The sequence below is a fragment of the Lactuca serriola genome, chromosome 2, assembly GCF_051521515.1.
Source record: "Lactuca serriola cultivar US96UC23 chromosome 2, Lser_US96UC23_V15, whole genome shotgun sequence".
Lineage (NCBI taxonomy): Eukaryota > Viridiplantae > Streptophyta > Magnoliopsida > Asterales > Asteraceae > Lactuca > Lactuca serriola.
In genome coordinates this window covers 207,776,619-207,796,024 of record NC_136409.1, presented here as the reverse complement: position 1 = coordinate 207,796,024, position 19,406 = coordinate 207,776,619, and the positions used below count along the sequence as shown (strand labels likewise).

General features: G+C 38.1%; 1 protein-coding gene and 1 pseudogene across 3 annotated transcripts in view; one reads left to right on the top strand and one right to left on the bottom strand.

Annotated features, from left to right (window-relative positions):
- Positions 1–5,768: 5,768 nt before the first annotated feature.
- Positions 5,769–8,508, bottom strand: LOC145088297 (uncharacterized). 2 transcript variants are annotated; one of them, XM_079026555.1, is made up of 3 exons: positions 8,169–8,508; positions 6,633–6,947; positions 5,769–6,550 (listed from the first exon to the last, which is right to left on the bottom strand). In XM_079026555.1, exons 2-3 carry the CDS (start codon positions 6,936–6,938, stop codon positions 5,924–5,926), a joined length of 933 nt encoding a protein of 310 aa, XP_078882681.1. In that variant the 5' UTR covers positions 6,939–6,947; positions 8,169–8,508; the 3' UTR covers positions 5,769–5,923. The 2 variants fall into 2 exon arrangements, with proteins under 2 accessions (XP_078882681.1, XP_078882683.1); XM_079026557.1 differs by having other exon boundaries at positions 8,256–8,508.
- Positions 8,509–15,986: 7,478 nt separating this feature from the next.
- The window catches only part of LOC145090008 (methylthioribose-1-phosphate isomerase-like), a 50,084-nt pseudogene continuing 46,664 nt past the window's right edge, over positions 15,987–19,406 (top strand). The window contains exons 1-2 of the transcript XR_013701425.1: positions 15,987–16,095; positions 16,166–16,317. The product of XR_013701425.1 is annotated as a methylthioribose-1-phosphate isomerase-like (transcript). The remainder of the gene's footprint in view (positions 16,096–16,165; positions 16,318–19,406) is intronic.

Here is a 19,406-nt window from a genome sequence, read left to right as displayed (position 1 = left end):
AAAACTATGTTGATTTCTTCCATGCAAGAATCACATAGAAATCTTTGTGACTTCGAGAGTATATTTAATCGAGATAAAAGACTCTATGTCATGAAAGAACACCAATCATATACTCCTAGATATTTAACTACCTAGAGTAAAGTAAAATATGAAGATGATAATATTTGAAAAATTAACACAAATTGAGTTTAGTTAAACCCATTAATAAAGTCTTTCTTTTAAGCTAAGTATTAATGGTCACACTTCAGCCATAAAACTTTATTATTCTAGAAATGGGATTTTGATTTGCATTTAGTATTTAGATATTGTAACATTGTAACAACAACTATTGTATAATGTTTTGATATACTGGGATATGATCATAACATCAATACTTGTTGTGTTCTATATTAACATGTTTAATCCATGAATAATCTTTTTATTCTAAAATTTCATAGTCGGTTGTAATTGTGGGAGCAATTATGAAATAAGACTAATATGAATTGGATTGGTTGATTTTCATTGGATGAATGTAGGCAATGGGTTGTAACCAAGTTTCATAGGTATTTGTCAGAGAACTAGTATTGAACTAACCCACATCAAGAACAGCTCATGGATCACTATCATGAATGACACTTGATTAAAAGGTACTATCTTTGTACCCTTAACACCTAAGATACATAGTCGGACTTAATTGAAAGGAGTACTATGTTTAGATATCGCCAATGTTGGTCCTTAACTGGGCGGTTATAAAAGCTATTTTTAGGTATGGTATAAACTATGCAAGAAGCTATATAGTCAAGATGAAATTTGTTCCTCTTATCTGTTGAGAGTTAGACATTTAAGGCGCCTTACCAAAAGTTGAACACTAAATGAGATTGATTGTGATCCATATCTCATGTTTAACATGATGTTTGTGACAAATAGATAAGTGATAAACTTACCTTATACATCAATTGTAGCTTTGCGATTTTTAGGAATTGGGTGTTGATAGAATGGCACTAAGTCGTATGTTGATGGGGGCATTGAAATGTTGCTAGACATTCACCACTATCTATATCAGCCTAATATGAATCTTGCGCGAGTAGGAGATTGAAAGATCTTGTATGCTCAAGAATCATATTAAAGTGATATTGCTAATTAACATATGATACTAATGGGTCACACTAACAACTTGATATAATTAATTATTTATAAGAAATTGATTTTAATAAATATTCAATAAACTCTTTTTATTATTTGGAAATTATTTATATTATGGAAATATTATTTTTCAATGGCAAGTAGCCTAATATATCATATGGTATGATTTAATATGTCATGTACATCTTTTTGGACCAAAAGGGTCTTTGTCTTACATGGGTTTATAAATAATAAAAGAATGAAAGACTTTTTATAAAATATTTCTTTCTTGTTTTCTTTAAAACCATGAGCAAAAAGAAAGGGGACAAGAAAGCTAGTTACTACATGCTTGTAATTGTTTATTCATAAATCCATTCTCTCACTTTAGTGGCCTATTTTTGCTAAAGACATGGTGTCTTAAATCACCAAAACTCAATAAGTAAAGATAATGCTTCAAGTGAATAAATTACTAGTTTTTTCTTTTGCTTTTTTGCTAAAGCAATGGCCAAATTTTCTTCCTCATTTTCTACTCTGTCTTTCATTTTAAAGGGTTAAGCTTTTTATAGAAAGAAGCATGATATTTGCAACTCTCTTTAAGTTAATACTTGGGTATTAGTTCAAAGCTTAAGAGTTATCTAAAGAACTAGCATTCTACATCAAGTTGAATTATTGTTGGTTTCTCTAAAGTTCATCATTATTCATCAACTTCCAAGCCTCCCAAGACGACCCAAAGAACTATAAAGGTTGTTATTTCTTCATCTCTTCTTTGGTTGGTGATTTAATCTTTTTATAACCTGCAAGATGATCCTTGGCGGGTCTAAACTTGTTTTATGTTATTCAAATTATCAAGTCTTCCGTTGCCTAAAATCATGTTTTTGAAAGTGACTTTGAATAAAAACCGAACACAAACAAGAACCAGATCCAAGCAATCCTCGAACTTCAAGCTCAAACATAATCGAAACCTTGGTTCTGTTCTTCCGTCACGACGTGAAAACTAGATAGTCACGACGTGAAGACGACGATTTGGGATTTCCCTAGGGTTTGAGTATTCCAAACTTTTTGTAGCTTAGAGTTGTAAATCTCATGTTTTAAAATCGGAATTGGATAGAGATAAATACCAAATATAATAGTAATTGTCTATGGTATTCAAATTATTCTGGAATATTCCATATTCCATTGATTTACTATTAATCAATTAACAAAACATGTCCCTCAAATAAATATCTTTTTAGATATGCTTCTTATTATTTTTGCGTGTAACACAAAAGGACATTGCTATTTATAGTAATATTTACAGGCTGTGTTATGGCTATTGGCACTAATTTACATAAAAAAAATCCCCACTTGCAAGATCCTTGTTATATATGTGGTGAATTGGGGTCGATGGAAGAATGAGTGTTTAAAGAATAAATGAAATCGACCAAATGCAAACGTTACAAATGGGGTTTCAAATTTGGAGGAAGATTAGGTACTAACAGTGACCAGTTGTGGCTACACATTCTCGGGTTAAAAGGAACTTGATTTTGTTTGGTGTTAGAGACTTGAAGAGTTTGAATACTCAGGTTCATGGAACATGCTTAGGATCTACAAAGACACCTTGATTGTTATGAAAGGAAGATTATAAATAGAATCTTTGGTTTACCATTGAGGGTAAAACTGTGTTGGGTTCGGTTATGGTTTTAGGCTCCGCAAAGGTTAGTTTGGAGACAAATCGGTTGAAAAACTGATGGTTCATTGATAGGATTTTTTTGATTAAATCAGAAAAGGTGGAGGGTATCTGCATAAAGGTTAAGGTTGGTGGCTTTACGGTGGTGTTGAGTGGTGTTCGAGGTAGAGGCTCAAATGGTTTGTGAAATGGGTTTTTGGGTTGACTTAATTATAAGTCAAGGTGGAGATTTGTGGTGTTTTTGTGATTAAATCACAAATTAGTCAAATAAGGGTTTTAAATGGAATAAGGGTACGTAAAATGGTTCATTTACATTTAATTTGAATAGTCATTGACTGGAAATTTAAAATGAGAACCTACGGGGAGTTAGATTTTAGTTTTTCACATCACTGTTTCTTTTTCTTTCTTGTTGTATGCATCATCAAATGTGATGAAGAAAAAAAAATACTTTTTTTCATCAACTTTCTGTTGTTTCTTTCATAAACTCAGTTACATAGGAAAATAGCACAATTGTGACTACTCTCATCAACATGTTATAACTCAAAATTTTCAAAGTTTTTAGTGGCTAAGATGTTGAAATAGATCGGAACTTCATGGAAACTCAGATAAACGACAAAATTGTATGTTATTCTATTTGTCATTAAAGTTATAAAGATACCATGTTATGTAATCATATGTACTATATTTTATTGAACTGTTTGATAATACAAATGCTGAGTTTTTGGGTGTTTCTAACAATAATCTTCATAAATATGAATTCGATGATTCATATTAGATTTGATTGTGTTTTGATGCTTTTACCATACACTAGAACATCAAGGTATCACTATTCATTCTATGGAATGGTTAATTCCATCTTCTGTGATGGAATGTGAGGGTTTAGAACCTCAACTTGATGTTGAAGTTGTACCTAAGATTGAAGAGGTATCATGATGATTCAAATGATCTATAGATATTATATGAGTAATTGGTGGCTCCAATGGTGACTAACCATTGAATGGAATCAAAAGGTTTCTAAGTCAATGTTAACCTTAAAAATCATATTGTCAAATACTTTGAAAGGAGATTTTGATTTCAAACCACATGTAACTGAAATGTAAACGGTAAATTAAAGGATATAAATAATCTCATAATTATTTTATAAGAATTAAAGACTCACAACTCCACCTTTGGAAATAGAATCATGTATGGAGGATGGACTCATGAACTAAAATCATTTTATAAGATGTTGTCTAAACTTCTACACTCAGCAAACAAAAGTCTTTATTTTTTAAAGAATACTTTTTTTTAAAGTCTACTGATTTCATAAAAAACTGATTTTTCAAACTTAAAAAAAACTTTCAATAATTTTAGTTTTACAATACTAAAATTCAACCACCATAACAGAGTTTTTCAACACTAAATTTTAATTCATATAACACCATAACAAAGTTTGTTGAAAACAATCATACTTTATTTTCCATTAACTGCTCAACAATTTGATCTCATAAACGAGTCATATATTCATGATCCCTGCACTACCATGTGCTTGAACCTCATCATTATCATCATCATGAACGTGTACATGATTACTTCGAAGTGACACATTGGGTTGATTGTATTGACTAAATAACTCATCGTTGAAACACTCTTTTCATATAAAATTATTAAATGCAAAACATGCAATGAAAATGCTTCTTTGTGTAATCAACAAAAATGGAGTCATCTTCTTCAATATAAGGAATCATACTTTCAAGACATCAAAAACATGCTCAATGAAGTTTCGAAGTTTTGCATGTGCATGGTTAAAATTTTCTTTATTGTTCGATGAACGTTTGACGAAAATTCCAAGTCAATACTTCACATTACGATATGGAGCCATAAATTCTTAAATGTGTGCTTACACAACATCACAAAGATAATAGTTGCCTCTAAAGATAATCAAATAATTAATGTTTAAAAATTTATAAATATTTAAAAAATCATAAGCATACTTGGTGGTGGAAAAAAGAATGGTTTATCTTGATCTACTAATGCTTATGATAATATTCTTGAATCATGTGTTATCCTTTAGCAATCGACAACAATAAACATAAAAAAACATGTTAAAGTCACAAATTGTCAATACATTTAATAACAATCGTCTTTTTCTTTTCTCTACATAAATGTTGTTTGCCAACAAGGACAATAACATGCATCAAAGTTCCACCAGATGCACCAATCACTCCTTTAGAAACCCTTCGTAGACTCTTATTAGGCCTTATGGTATACCAACGACGAAGAGGCTCGTGGTCTATGTGGCCACGAGCGTTGTTCGTGCACACCACCCCGACCTATTGTGGTAGGGCGTTTTCGTGGTGGGGAAGACGAGCGACAACGCCCAATCAGGGCTTCTTCTCTCAGCTCTTCTTCTTCTCCCTCTGCCTCTCTCTCTCTCTTCGTTCTTCTGTTCGTGGTCGTGGAGGGTACTCCATGGCTTTGTGGTGGGTGGTGGTGATCGATCTGGAAGCTCTCCACGACCGTTGTCGTGGAGAGTATAGCAGATGGCCTTATTTCCCATAATATTTTGATCTGATTAGAAGTCGGTACTAGCATATCTTTTGAGGAAATCACCATTGTATCTAACACTTCATAAGAAATATATGAACTGTTTGTTTTTAGTGTTGAAATCTACACTTAACGACAACAAAACATTGATTGCAACCAACCATCATAAAAAAAAAATATAGCCATCATTTTTCAACCGATACATTTTACTCTAAGATGTATGTACAGCCAAACAAAAGATTCACGAGACATGCATAGTAGCTCAATATATTGTGTCATTACCTTGCGATAACTCTAATGTGAATTGATGTTCAGACATTTGCGAACTATTATCTCGCATGCGCTTCAAATTTCTTCTCCAAAAAATGCGAATATACAAGTACATAAGATTTACCAGCATTAATTTCTTAACGTAATTCATTATAAACATGTTGAAGCATGAGCACTTGTTAGAACATATGTTAAACAACATAAGAAAAAAAACAAACAATGGTTTCGGCATAAGAGAAAAAACAATGTTTACAACATAGAACAAAAAAATATATAATGTTTCTAACATAAGAAAATACTAACAAACAATGTTTCCAACATAAGCAAAAAAAAAAAAGATTCAAACTAAGCACATAATCCCTACTTAAATACTCCTAAACCCGTGGCGGTCATCTTGATCCATCCTTTTAAAACCTCAGGAATTGCTGGCAATGTCATCCATGATTCTCTCATACTTATAGACACTCCGAAAATATAAAAAGCAGCTAAAAATAAAGGATCAAGAGGGTCTAACTCAACTAGCTTCAACTTATCATAACATTCATCAACTGTTGGCCCATCCTTGCCTTTCACCAAATGATGTAGAGCTTTCTGCATATCTAGTGTCAAATCATCAAGATTGATAAAGGGCTTTGAGGCTTTAGCCCTTTTACTCGGCCTATCAACTTTAGAAGAAGTATCAGGAGCTGGATCAGGGGAGACACTGAGAGGTGAATCAGCAGAAGCACAGGGAGGCCTATCAACTTTAGAAGAAGTATTAGGAGTTGTATCAGGTGCAACACAAAGAGGTGCAACACAAAGAGGTGAATCAGCAGAAGGATCACTAGTCTCATAGAAAATGTCATCATCATCTTCTAGGCCATAATTAGGGTTGTCCGCAATATGAAGTGTTTGGACAAGATGAAAAGAAGAAGGTCCAAATAGGGTTACACAGAGGTCTGGATAAGGCAATGGGTGTGTTTTCAATGATGCAGCCTTTGGATGCCCCTAAACCCAAATTAATAAAAAATATTAAAATCTAATATACCAACATTATAGATAAATGTTAAAATTTTATATATAAACATACCTTCTTAAATTCTTCCCATTCTTCGGTGGTTAAAGTAAACGAGTTTGTTTGAGGGTTGTATATATTTCCAGTTTTGTTTCTCAAATATACCCATCCTTTGTATTTGGCTTTAAGATTATCATATGCATTTTTCATTTGCTTGTGTGTCAAGTCCATCCCAAACTTTTCTTTAAGAACGCTCCTTAATTTATTCCAGGAATCTTTATGCAAGCTTAAACCTTTTCTACCAACTTTGTTCACTTCTTCAATGCACGTTTCTAATAAGCATTTTAGCTGTTGATTTGACCAATGTTGTTTCCCACCCATTTAAACAAACTACATAGCATTTTCAGGAAAAAAAAAAGGTTTCAAGGGAACAACATATAACCACATCAGAAACATCAAACATTGGAACATCATAAACAAAAATAAAAAATTCAGAAAGTCTCGGCTAATTTCAGCATCCACAAAGTAAGTGTTTGATAAGATAAGGACTCCTACTTTATATAATGTCTAGACATACGGATACAATAAATACATATCATGTCTCAGTAAGTATCCACCACCAATAAAAATCAATATTATTTATGCAAAGCCTAAAGAGTTGACTATGATCTTCAAGAAGTCTAAGATTGAGAAGCCATATATATGAAGGGCAGACTAGACCTTTAATGGGAAAAGCTATACATGACAAGATCCAAAGCATACCAGTAATTTATACTCAAGACTATATTGTTTTAGCTGAAACTTCACAAATTATGTGTCAAAAGTACCCCCATTTTCCGGGGTGTCTCTGCAACATTTGTTGAGATCACAACATACCTTTTCGCTTTGGGGGGAGGAGAAAACATCAAGTCCTAAAAACAAAAACCCACAAGTAATCATATAGATTCGACAGGTGTTCACAAACCCATAATATATTTACAACTACAAACAATAAAAAGGGAAAAAGAAAAGAAAAGAAGAGAAGGTAACTGACATGATCTGCACAACTATGACACAGATACATAGGCAAAAAATTCATTCCTGATATACATACCTAAAATTCTAAAGAAGACTTAATTAGAGTGCCATAAACCAAAAACCTACTGAAATTTGTAGATATCCTTCTTCTACCTTCGAAAATCTACCTAAAGAGCTTAGTTTTATTACATCTATCTTAAAAATAGGAGCAATGTTTAGACTTTCAATTTCAAACCTAATTCTTGCACTAACCCAAATGACTACACCAGTCCCCATTCATTACCATATTGAATATGCAGTAGTGAGATAGTATTAGAATTCAAGAAAAGAAACCCCCTCGGTTTTTTATTCTAGGAAGCGATTTTCTTAAATAGGTACCAATAGATACCCAAATAATTACACCAGCCCCTATCCAAAGCCGGTATCCTTCCCCATCCGGCTGCTGCCAGAACTCCAACGCAGTTCCTGCCATTGAACGAGGTGGTAACGGCACCATTGCAGTGGTGAGGACTTACCGGAGCGTCGTTGTTATCAGCAACAGTTGGATATTGAAACACAGAGAAATTATCGAATGTCAATGTAACATGAAATTACCTAAGGTTTTTGGGTAATGTCTAATGCCACTGTACCAGAGAAATCACGAATGTCTACGGTCTATGACTCAGAAGAGAAATTACATACGTTTCTTGCTGCTGACTGCTGAGTTCAGACTTCGGAGGTGACTGTGTCGTCGATCGGTGGGACTGTGACTGATGGACAAAGTAGGTAGCGATGGTCAACAGAGAAGCGATGTTGTTGGCCTGCTGTTGAGTTCAGACATCGGATGTGGCTGTGCCCGTCGGAGGGTGGGGCTGTGATTGGCGGGAAACGTAGCAATGGCAACAGAGAAGGGAACGGCGATATACGTGTGGCTCAATGGCTGTGTCGGGGGGGGGGGGGGGGGGGGGGGGGGGGGGGCGGGTTTCGCAGTTCGCTTAACGGATTACGGGAGTCGGGAGAGAAGATTTTGGGTAACTGGAGTGTGTTTGGGATTGTTTGTAAAGTAATTTTTGCCTTTTTCAAAAAGTAAAAAAAATTTACTAAAAAAATGTTGACTAACTAAAAAATCTTTTAAAATATATTTTCTTTTGTATAAAAATGAAAAGTTGTTTTTCTAAAAGTCACGATATGTGATTTTTAGGACTTTTTAATCTGAAAAATTGGTTTTTATCTAAAAACAAATACAAATACATTTTAAAAATTATTTTTAGAAAAAATCACTAGTCAAAAAGTTCTTTCACAAAAAGAACTTTTAACCTGAAAATTAATCTCAAACACTCTCTTGGTATTTGGAAGTGGGAACAGTGAAATTGCAAATTTTGTAGTAGGTTTATGGCCGGAGCCCTAAGCCCATTTTACTATAGAAAAATGGCACAACGGTCTAACTACGTATTACAACTTTGTTTATTAAGTCTTTAAAGTTATTTATGTGTCTTTTAAGAGAAGATAGTGGTTTTTGTCGGGTTGATTTGGTTACTTTGGACAAAATAAAATGGTAACTCAGTTATATATTTGCTACATAGACCTTAACTAATCACTCTTGGTCATATGACCTCTCTCTCTCATGGTGTCCTAGAACTCTATGTAAACTACAACTTACTCCATCTTTTTCCTTACAAACTATCAAAATGGTGCAATCATACTCGAACGAAAATCGTTTCCATGAGAAACAAAGTCATTTTCATCAACAAATTCTTGTGCTCTTCGATCTTCAACCTCCATTTTAGATCTGTTTTTATATTTTAGTTCATACGTGTGTTGTTAAGCCTAGATTTCAAGAACAAACCCAAATTTGATCTTCACCGTCTTCATTAAAAATCATGTACGATCTTCATCTAGTTCATCAATGCCCAAGTTATCTTTGTCACCCTCCTTCTCTGGACCCCTGCACATATGATTTCCAACAACACCAAATCGCGATCTCTCATCTTCTCCACCCTCTTTCGTCTCTTTCTCCCTTTATGTAACGCCCTCAGATCCGAGCTAGTCAATTTAGAGGCAATAAGTGTTGAAAACGACTTTTCGGCAAAACGTTATTTAGAATAAATAATCTTAACCAAGTTTTAGTATATGTTACAAGGTTTCTGTACATATAAAGAACGCCAAAATCCGAGTTATAACGAAGAAGTTATGGCCCGTCGAAGTTTTACAGCAAAACCGACACGGCACCGGGAAACGTAAATAGTGAATTTACGATGGAGGACTTTTTAGCCTTAGTGATCTAAACAAAAGTCATAGAATATGTTAAACCGAGAAAATCAATAAAAAGAACGTCCAAATCTGACTTCGTATGAAGAAGTTATGATTTTTCTAAGATTCAGCTTAGCATTGTACAGCCCGAAACTCGAATTTTTGTTCGAGCAGTTTTTGGCTTACGCGATCTATATGAGAGTTGAAGATCTCATTAATAGGAACTCAACGGTAAAAAGATAGACGAAAACGGAGTCCGTATGAAGGAGTTATGAATTCTTCGCGGTCATTTAACAGTCTAAACGCCTCTTACTGTTAAATTTGATATCGGCCGAGAATTAGCCGACAGAGTCTAAATGAAAGTTGTAGATCTTGTTTTTACCTACGCGTGGAAAAAAAAGAACGTCGAAAACGGAGCTCGTATGTGAGAGTTATAATTTTTCTAAGTTTGAAGGCTGATACGCGATAGGGGGTGACGTGGCACCACCAGAATTGGACACGTGGCACCACCAGAAGGCCACCACATGCACCAACTCGGCGAGTAGGTCCCCCTACTCGGCGAGTCCATCAGATATTTTGACTATAAATAGAGGTGTCGGGTCTAGCCTCTTCTTTCACACCTCCCAAACTCACTTTCTCTCTCTAGTTTCTCTCTCTAGCCTCCCAAACCCCCCTCCCCCCTAAAGCCTAGGTAAACCCCCTAGCACCTGAAGGAATCCCCGAGGCTCCCGGAGCCTCGAGAAAAGAGTCTTTGGGCTCGGAAACGCTGCTCCAGCGAAGCCCGGTTTTCGAGAAAACCCGCTGTAAGTGAGCTACGTCTAACCTATCTTTAGTATAGCTTATGTTTTAATATAGTAATGTTATTAGGACCTTATAATAAGTATTTAGGCTATTATTATGAGTTATATTGAGTGTTATTTAATGCTTATATAATAATAATAATAATAATAATAGCTGGACTATTAATTAGTTGCGGTTAACGTCAGACTAAACCCTAGTCATATTGATACTAGGTTTTGTCGAGGAAATTGTTTTGAGAGTAACGAAGTGCTGTCCGAGTGCCGACTCACCACCTAATCAGGTGAGTGCATAGTTACTTTCATCTTACACATAGATATGAAGTATTTAATATAAATTACGTGATATGTGTGCATATTGTCTGAATACTTGTTGTCTATGATGGGTGAGACTGTGAGAGATTTTTATACACGTTTTAAATGTTTTAAACTGTATATGTATTTTTATATCTACAAAATATGTTGGGTAAAACTTGGGTAGATGAAGGAAGAGGGGTGAAAGCTAAAATAGAGGAATATTAGTGGTATGGACCTAGTGCCCTATAGGTGAACATTGGCAGCAATGGACATAGTACACTATAGATGGGCACTGGCAGCTGCGCCACAACCTGTAGATGTTGTTGATCTACGATAAACATCCTAGCAGCTGCGGTCTAAGGATAATATCTACAATTGCGCCTAATAAAGAACATTATAACCTAGACAGTAGCGTCTAAAGGAATATACCGGCAGATGCGCCTCGTAGAGAATGTCACAATTTTGGCAGTTGCGCCCAAGTGACATAACTAGCAGCTGTGCTTGACAGATGTGTGATTGACAACGATGGAATTCGTACCTATTCCTTAGGATAATCCTTATGAATGAATGAATGAGAAATAGTTGATTCTTAGGGTAGATCCTTAAGAATAAAGAAGATAATGGGGATGGGTAATGGGGTTTAATTGTTTGATTATTTAAACATAATAATTATATTATTGTGGGTTGAAAACCCTATGTACTCACCAGGTTTCCCAACCTGACCCACTCCAGTTTATTTATATCTCAGGTGTTGATATGAAGTCACATTACACTGAAAGATTAAAGAGATGTAGATCACTAGTGTAAATAAAAGTAAGTTCTGTTTATGCTTATGTTTCTGTATTGACGATGACATCCCAAACGTTTTGAAATGAATAAAATACTTTCCTTCGAAAATGTTTTAATAACGTATTTATCATGTTTTTCTGGGAACAAAATCCGCAACATTTTATGAAAAGAAGTACTCTGATTTTTACAAAGCATAAACAAAATCGGTATTTTCTGGCCGTGAAAATGGGGATGTCACACTTTGAAACAATGAGGTTCCGAAAAAAACCATATCAAGAACATAGACGAATTTGAGCAGACCCAGAGGGAGGGAAAAGTTGCAACAAGATCTTGATCGATATCTACTGCAAACCGAATATTGTTTCAACCATGAATTTGGCTATTTTCACATCGAAATTCAAGTGTGATTGTTGAAGAACTGATGGATTTTGATACAAAATATAAGTTTGCTTTTCACAAAAACCGACAACGAAGTCTTTAAAAATAACAAATTTATTTTTAGTTCATAAAAAAATAAAACCATCAATGATCCATTTATAGAGGTTAGAATGAAATAAAACAACCAAAGAGATTTTAGAATGATAACATTTGAAGTGTAACGCTTGTTCCAGGTATCATTTATTTTTAAAGTTTTTTTTGGGTTTTGCACTGGGAATCGACGAGTTGGGAGCCAACTCGACGAGTAGAGATCGAAACTGGACGTAGGACTCCGAGTCTACTCGACGAGTTGGAAGGCCCAACTTGACGAGTAGGCGCTGTAAAGGAAAACCCTAATTTTCCAGGTTTAGCACCCTATTTAAAAAACTTAACCATTAGGGATGGCCTCCTTACCAGCCTCCTTACTCAGAGAAACCCTAGAACCGCCTCCCCCTCTTGTTCCTTGAAGTTTTGAGTGTTGTGGTGTGATTTTTGAAGGAAATCTTGAAGAGAGAAGTATCAATCTTGGAGGAGCGATCTTGGATCCAGAAACTCTACATCAAGGGCTGCATTTTGAAGGTATAAAGCCATAACCTTGACATGTAGTGTTTTAGATCTCATCTTTTGGTAGTTTAGGGCTTGTTTTGGAACTTTGGGTTGGATGTCCCAAGATAAGAGGTTTCCAGAGGTTAGGAGGGTATATATGGCCTTTATAAGACCTCTAGAGGATTAAAGTTGCAAACTTTAATAGCCTCCATGTCCTATTCATGCATTATGTCCACAGTGAAGGCTAAAACGGATCTTGGAGAGTATTTCGCGCATAAAGTTAGAAACTTTATGTGACTTGTCCACCCTTGGACATCATATCTGTCTTTTAAGTTGATGAGATGAGGGTTTAAAGGCTTAATGAGTCAAGACCTTCCTCAAAGGAGCTAGGGTTTGAGTTTAAGGCATATTAGATGGTCTTTGGGGGTAAAGTTGAAACTGTACCCTTCTAGACGTCTTTATGGTTAAGGATCTGTACTATGGAGCTTTAGATTCGACTAGAAAGGATTGAATGCATGAAGACAGGGGAAACTCGACGAGTTGCCCTTACGACTCGGCGGGTTGGGACGAGTTTCCCTGTTTCTAGATGCTAAGCAACCCGGCGAGTTGATGAGATACCTCGGTGAGTTGGCTAGGGTTTTCCCTAGTTTTCGGAACACTAAAGGAACTCAATGAGTTGCTAGATGCACTCGACGAGTTGGGTCAACATGGACTGTTGACCTTGACGGTTGACCTTGACTTTGACCATGGTTGACCAAGTTTGACATCGAGGATATTTTTGGAATTTTGGGATTTTGACAAAACCAGTCTCATGATGATTGTAGGCAGTTGAGTTGGAGCTGCTCGTTGGGACTTATCTGATCTTATCTTATTAGTTCAACATTTCTGAAAGGTGAGTCTCCACACCATACCAATAGGTCGAAGGCACCAAGGCCGACCCATTTTGTGATATGTGGTACACTAGTTGCTTATATGCTATTTGGGTATATATTATGTGGTATGTTAGTTGTATATGTGCTATACTTGTATGAAAGATCATGGGGGAGCCCATGACACTTGGATGTCTAACCATTTGGAGAGCCCATGGCTTTCCTATTAAAGACCATGGGGGAGCCCATGGATTTCCAATTAAAGACCATGGGGGAGCCCATGGCACTTAGGTGTAAGACCGTATGGGGAGCCCATGGTATCTTGGAGTAAGACCCTGGGGGAGCCCACGACATCCCTATATGTTGTATGCATCGCTTATGTGGTTTATGTACCTTTTATAGCTAATATGGTAAATGTGATTATGTGGACTGTGTACGGTGTGCTCTGGGGAACTCACTAAGCATTAACTTACAGTTTGTTGATTTGTTTCAAGTACTTCTGAGCCTAAGGGCAAGGGCAAGGCTTGATGGCGCGGCATGCACTCTCCGACATTTGATTTGATGGGACACTCTGATATTTAAAATAAAATGTTTATGTTATGGATTTAAAAACAATTGCTCTTGATATTTTATGGTTTATTGAAAATGCTTTGATTATTTAAAAATGAAACAAAAAAATCTTTGGAAAAATTAGGTAGTTTCAAGTTGGTATCAGAGCCTTGGTTTGAGGGATTCAGGCACACTCTCAGATGTGACAGGACTTAAACTAAGGAAATGGTAAAATTGTTTTCAAAAATCAAAAGTTAAAAATTTCTTAAAATGGGAAAATAGGAGAGCGCAATGCATATGATCGGCCGAGCTCAAGTAAGTAGTTCCCAATGTGTTAACCATGTTATATTGATATTTAGATTATGATAGTCAGATGGATTCTGGTATGTGTATGCTTTTAAAATTGTATATGGTTAGGAGTTTATAGCCTTAGAATGATTGATTTGGCCTTATTTCCTGCTCCTTGTTTGGCTGTGGTCCTAGGGTAGAATCTATTATTCGAAAGTCTGTTTAATCCTGTTCTGTGTATAATTTGCATGCATAAAGGCAACCTGTTATGATTGAGTTCTGGTTTGATATAGATGGAGAAAATCTTAGGATAGCCTAGGATTTGAGCTATGCGATAGCCTGCGAGATATATATTGTTCTGAGACGAATTAGGCTTACCAAGTAGAGCTTTAGGGAATGTACGGGTAGGTGTGGAAGGTAGTATTGGGCACGTACTACCGAAAGCACATGACTTATAAGGCTGTAACCCGAACTGATGTTAGATCTGGAAGCTCTAAGGAGAACCGGTGTGGGAGGATCCCCTCTTTGGACATCCTGATCATTATGTTTTATAGTATTATAGAGCAGTATAGTGGTGACGCGACATGGAGTTGGGGGATCGGGATCCAGGTCGGGCTACGATACCGAGCCACATTAATGAGAGGCTGCACGAGTTTATCGCGACCGAGGTTACGAGGGGCATCCTTAATGCTATGCCAGTGATTTTTGGGAGGGTCAAGGAAGGCATGATAGAGATTATGGAGGAGAGGCTCAAGTCATTCAGAGCCGAGATTGATGATGTCCAGGTCAGGGCCCGAACTCCCTCGTTCCGGGAGTTCAAGGTGTGCGGGGCGCCAGAGTTCTTCGGGGTCAAGGACCCCAAAGTTAGTCGACGCTGGGTGGCGGACATGGAGAACGCCCAGCGCACAATGCCCTGATGTGGCAAAGGTGGGTTTTGCTTTGTGTATGTTGAGGGATCGAGCTCGGCATTGGTGGGGTGAGGTGACTAGCCAGGTAGGAGCAGCCGGTGTGGCGAAGATGATAAGGGCAAAGTCCGTTAGGCGTTTCGATTTGGAGTTTGCACCACCACTTGAGGTGCAATGGCTAGTAAGGGAGTTTCATGAGCTCCAGCAAATCACCGAGACTGCGGCGGAGATCACCGCCAAGTTTCGGAAACAAGCACTATTGATCCCACAGTATGCTACAGACGAGGATATGAGGAGGACGGGGTTTCATTCCATTCTGAAGGATGATATCTGAGAGTTTTGTGAGCTTTACATGGTGCAAAACCCTAAATGAGATGGTGGAGAAGGCCCGTGAGCGGGAGATGGAGTTAGACTTCCGCACCAAGCGGAAGCCTGAGCAGGCACAGACAACAGTAGGTCAGGCTAAAAATCCTAAGACCTCGGATTATTCCAGTAGGGGCCAACAAGGTTGTGTCCGGTGTGCCAAGTGCGGTAAACCGCACAGTGGGGCTTGCCAAACGACAGGCTCGGGATGCTACATATGTGGCCAGTCGGGCCACATGATTAGGGATTGCCCCCAAGAAGGGCTTGATTTTTTTCCACTACAAACAAATTGACCACAAATGGGCCGATTGTCCGAGGTTGCAGGAAGGAGGAGGAGCAGTGGCGGCGCCTGTGCCCACCACTATGAGGATCACTGATGGCCGCCCTGCTAAGGCGGATGCTCCAGCAGTGAAGATCCATGCATTTCAGTTGACTACCAAGCAGGCTCGGGCAGCACCAAACATCATGGTTGGTACGTGTTTTATCTTTCTTGCTTGATATTGATTTTTATAGCTTATGTGCATATATGTGTTGATGTATAGGGACCTTTTTGGTCAACAGTATGTCGGCTCACGTTCTATTCGATTCGGGTGTTACCCGATCGTTTGTATCTCTTGCACTTAGCAAGAAGTTCCAGGATACACAGGGGACTTTGGATTCTCCGCTTGAGGTGGAGATTGCAGGTGACTGCACTGTGAGTGTTGCGAGGGTGTATCAAGACTGTGTCCTGAATGTGCTGGGGGAGAGGTTTTGTGTTGATTTAGTCCTGATACCGTTGCGAGGGCTGAAAGTGATCGTCAGGATGGACTGGTTGGGGGCCAATGGGGCCATGATAGATTGCGAGCGCCAACTGATGAGGGTTCGAACCCCAAGTTGGGGAGAACTTTTTATTCATGGAGAGAGGGCCTCTCAGGGGCCAACTTTCAGGGTTGTTTGGGATTTTTGGCGTACATCTCACATACGAGGGTTGAGCCTACAACAAATTTGGGTAGCGTGTCGGTTATGCAGGAGTTTCGAGATGTCTTTCCCAAGGAGTTGCTAGGAGTGCCTCCGGAGAGGAAGGTAGAGTTCTGCATTGATTTTGTATAGTGTACTGCTCTGATAACCAAAATGCCATACCAAATGGCTCCGCCCGAGATGCTAGACCGAGGGTTCATCTATCCGAGCAGTTCCCCGTGGGGAGCACCCTATTCGTGAAAAAGAAGGACGGGTCACACAAGATGTGTATTGATTATCGAGAGCAAAACAAGTTAACGGTGAAAAACCGTTATCCGCTCCCGAGGATCGATGATTTATTCGATCAACTACAGGGTGCATCTTAGTTTTCCAAAATTGATCTTCGGTCGGGGTACCATCAGATGAGGATTCAGGATGATGATATACCAAAGACAACTTTCAGGACTCGGTATAGGCACTATGAGTTTGTGGTGATGCCATTCGGGCTCACCAATGCCCCATCAACATTCATGGATCTCATGAACAGGGTGTGTAGAACGATGCTGGATCGGTCAGTGATCGTTTTCATTGATGATATCCTGGTCTATTCTAAGACCAAGGATCAGCACCAACAGTATCTGAGGGATGTATTGAAGACACTAAGAACGGAAAGGCTATATGTCAAGTTCTCAAAGTGTGATTTGTGGTTGCGAGAGGTGCAGTTTTTGGGGCACATCATCAACCAAGAGGGTATTTCAGTTGATCCAGCCAAGGTTGAGGCAGTGATGCGGTGGGAAGTATCGAAGAATGCATATGAGATCCGTAGCTTCTTGGTTTTAGCGGGCTATTATCGGAGTTTTATCCATGATTTTTCCTAGATCGTTGTACCATTTGTTGGATTAGTGTCTAAGCCTGTAACTATATTTGGTATGTACTTGACCCGGTTGTGCATGGTCCTTTTGGGTTGCCTTCACCAAAGCAACTTGACAGGATGATTTATGGAAAGAGAGAGGTTATTATGGTTTATTAATATATTATATGAATAATAAATTACAGGAGAAATCATATAGTTTAATTAATAATATTCAAGAATTAATTAAGAATTAATTTTGTGGCTAAAAGAGATTAATTAATTAAAGGGGACTGGAACTGCAATTATAAGACAATTAATTTTGGGCTGAGAATCCATAAGGATTAGGGCATGGATGAATTTTAGGTTGGAGTCCATCTTGAATTCGTCCAAGGGGGGCTTATTATGGAAGGTTCTTTGGACTTCTTAAGGCCTAAGCTATACAATTAGGGTTTTGATTGAAACTCTAGCAGCACAAGTATATAAGGACCCCTAGGGCTAGCAAAATCAGACACTTGATCCCTTGGAAGCTTGGATCCGATTTCTAGCCTCTCATCCTCTCTCTTAAACATTATCCTCTTTCTTGTGGTGTTTGTGAGCTATTAGAGGTGTTACACTTGTGACACTAAGCTTCTTGAAGATCAAAGGATTCTTGCAACTATTGAAAGGTATCATCTAAACTAGTTTATTATAGATTTCGATTTTAATAGTATGCTTAATTAGGGTATTCAAGTCTTGGATGAATTGCATGTACAATAGAGAAACCTAGATCGGAGATTTAGGGTTTTGCATGAGCACATAGGATTGTTCATTTGCTCTAAACCCATCACCATTGACCTGCTTGACCAAGAAGAATGTGTCATTTCAAAGGGGCCCTCACAACCTGGAATTGGGGGCAGTGGTGTTTGCCCTCAAGATTTGGAGGAACTATTTGTATGGGGTTCGGTGCACCATCTTCACTGATCACAAAAGTTTGAGATATTTGATGGATCAATAGAACCTGAACATGTAGTAGAGAAGGTGGTTGGATGTACTGAAAGATTATGATTGCAAGATCTTCTACCATCCAGGGAAGGCCAATGTGGTGGCCGATGCTTTGAGTCGCAAAGAGGCAGGTGCTCCGATCGGGAATGTTTGTTTGAGGATGACGGTGATCTATCCATTATTGGAGATGATCAACCAAGCTCAAGTAGAGGGTGTGAAGAGAATTGGAAGATAGAGCGGATTCGTGGTCATTATCCCTTGTTTGTTCATGATAGTCGAGGTCTTTTGACATAGTGTGGTCGGGTGTAGGTACCGATAACTGGGGGTGTGAGGCAGAAGATATTGGATGAGGCACATAAGTCCAAGTTCTTATACATCCGAGAGCTACAAAAATGTATAGAGATTTGAGGCCGAGCTACTGGTGGCTCTATATGAAGCGGGAGATCGTCTGGTTTGTGGAGTGGTGCTTGACCTGCAGGAAGGTCAAGGCCGAACATCAGCGGCCTCATGGAAAGGTTCAGCCCCTACCCATTCCTATGTGGAAGTGGGAAGAGATCACCATGGACTTTATCACGAAGTTACAAAGGACGAAGATGGTTTGGATGCCATATGGGTTATTGTGGATAGACTGATGAAGAATGCCCACTTTATTCCGATCTCCGAGAGCATCTCCGCTGAGAAATTAGCGGATATTTATGTGCGAGAGGTGGTGGCTAGGCACGGGGTAACAGGTGCAGTAGTCTCTGCCCGAGATGTTCGATTTACATCTAGATTCTGGAAGAAGTTCCACGAGGAACTGGGCAGTTAGTTACATTTTAGTACCGCGTACCACCCCCAGACAGACGGACAGAGTGAGAGGACAATCTAGACACCCGAGGATATTCTTTGGACATGCATGTTGGATTTTGGAGGAAGCTGGGATACATACCTCCCACTAACAAAGTTTTCATATAACAATAGTTATCATGTTATTATCGACCAACCTCCGTTTGAGATGTTGTATGGTTGGAGGT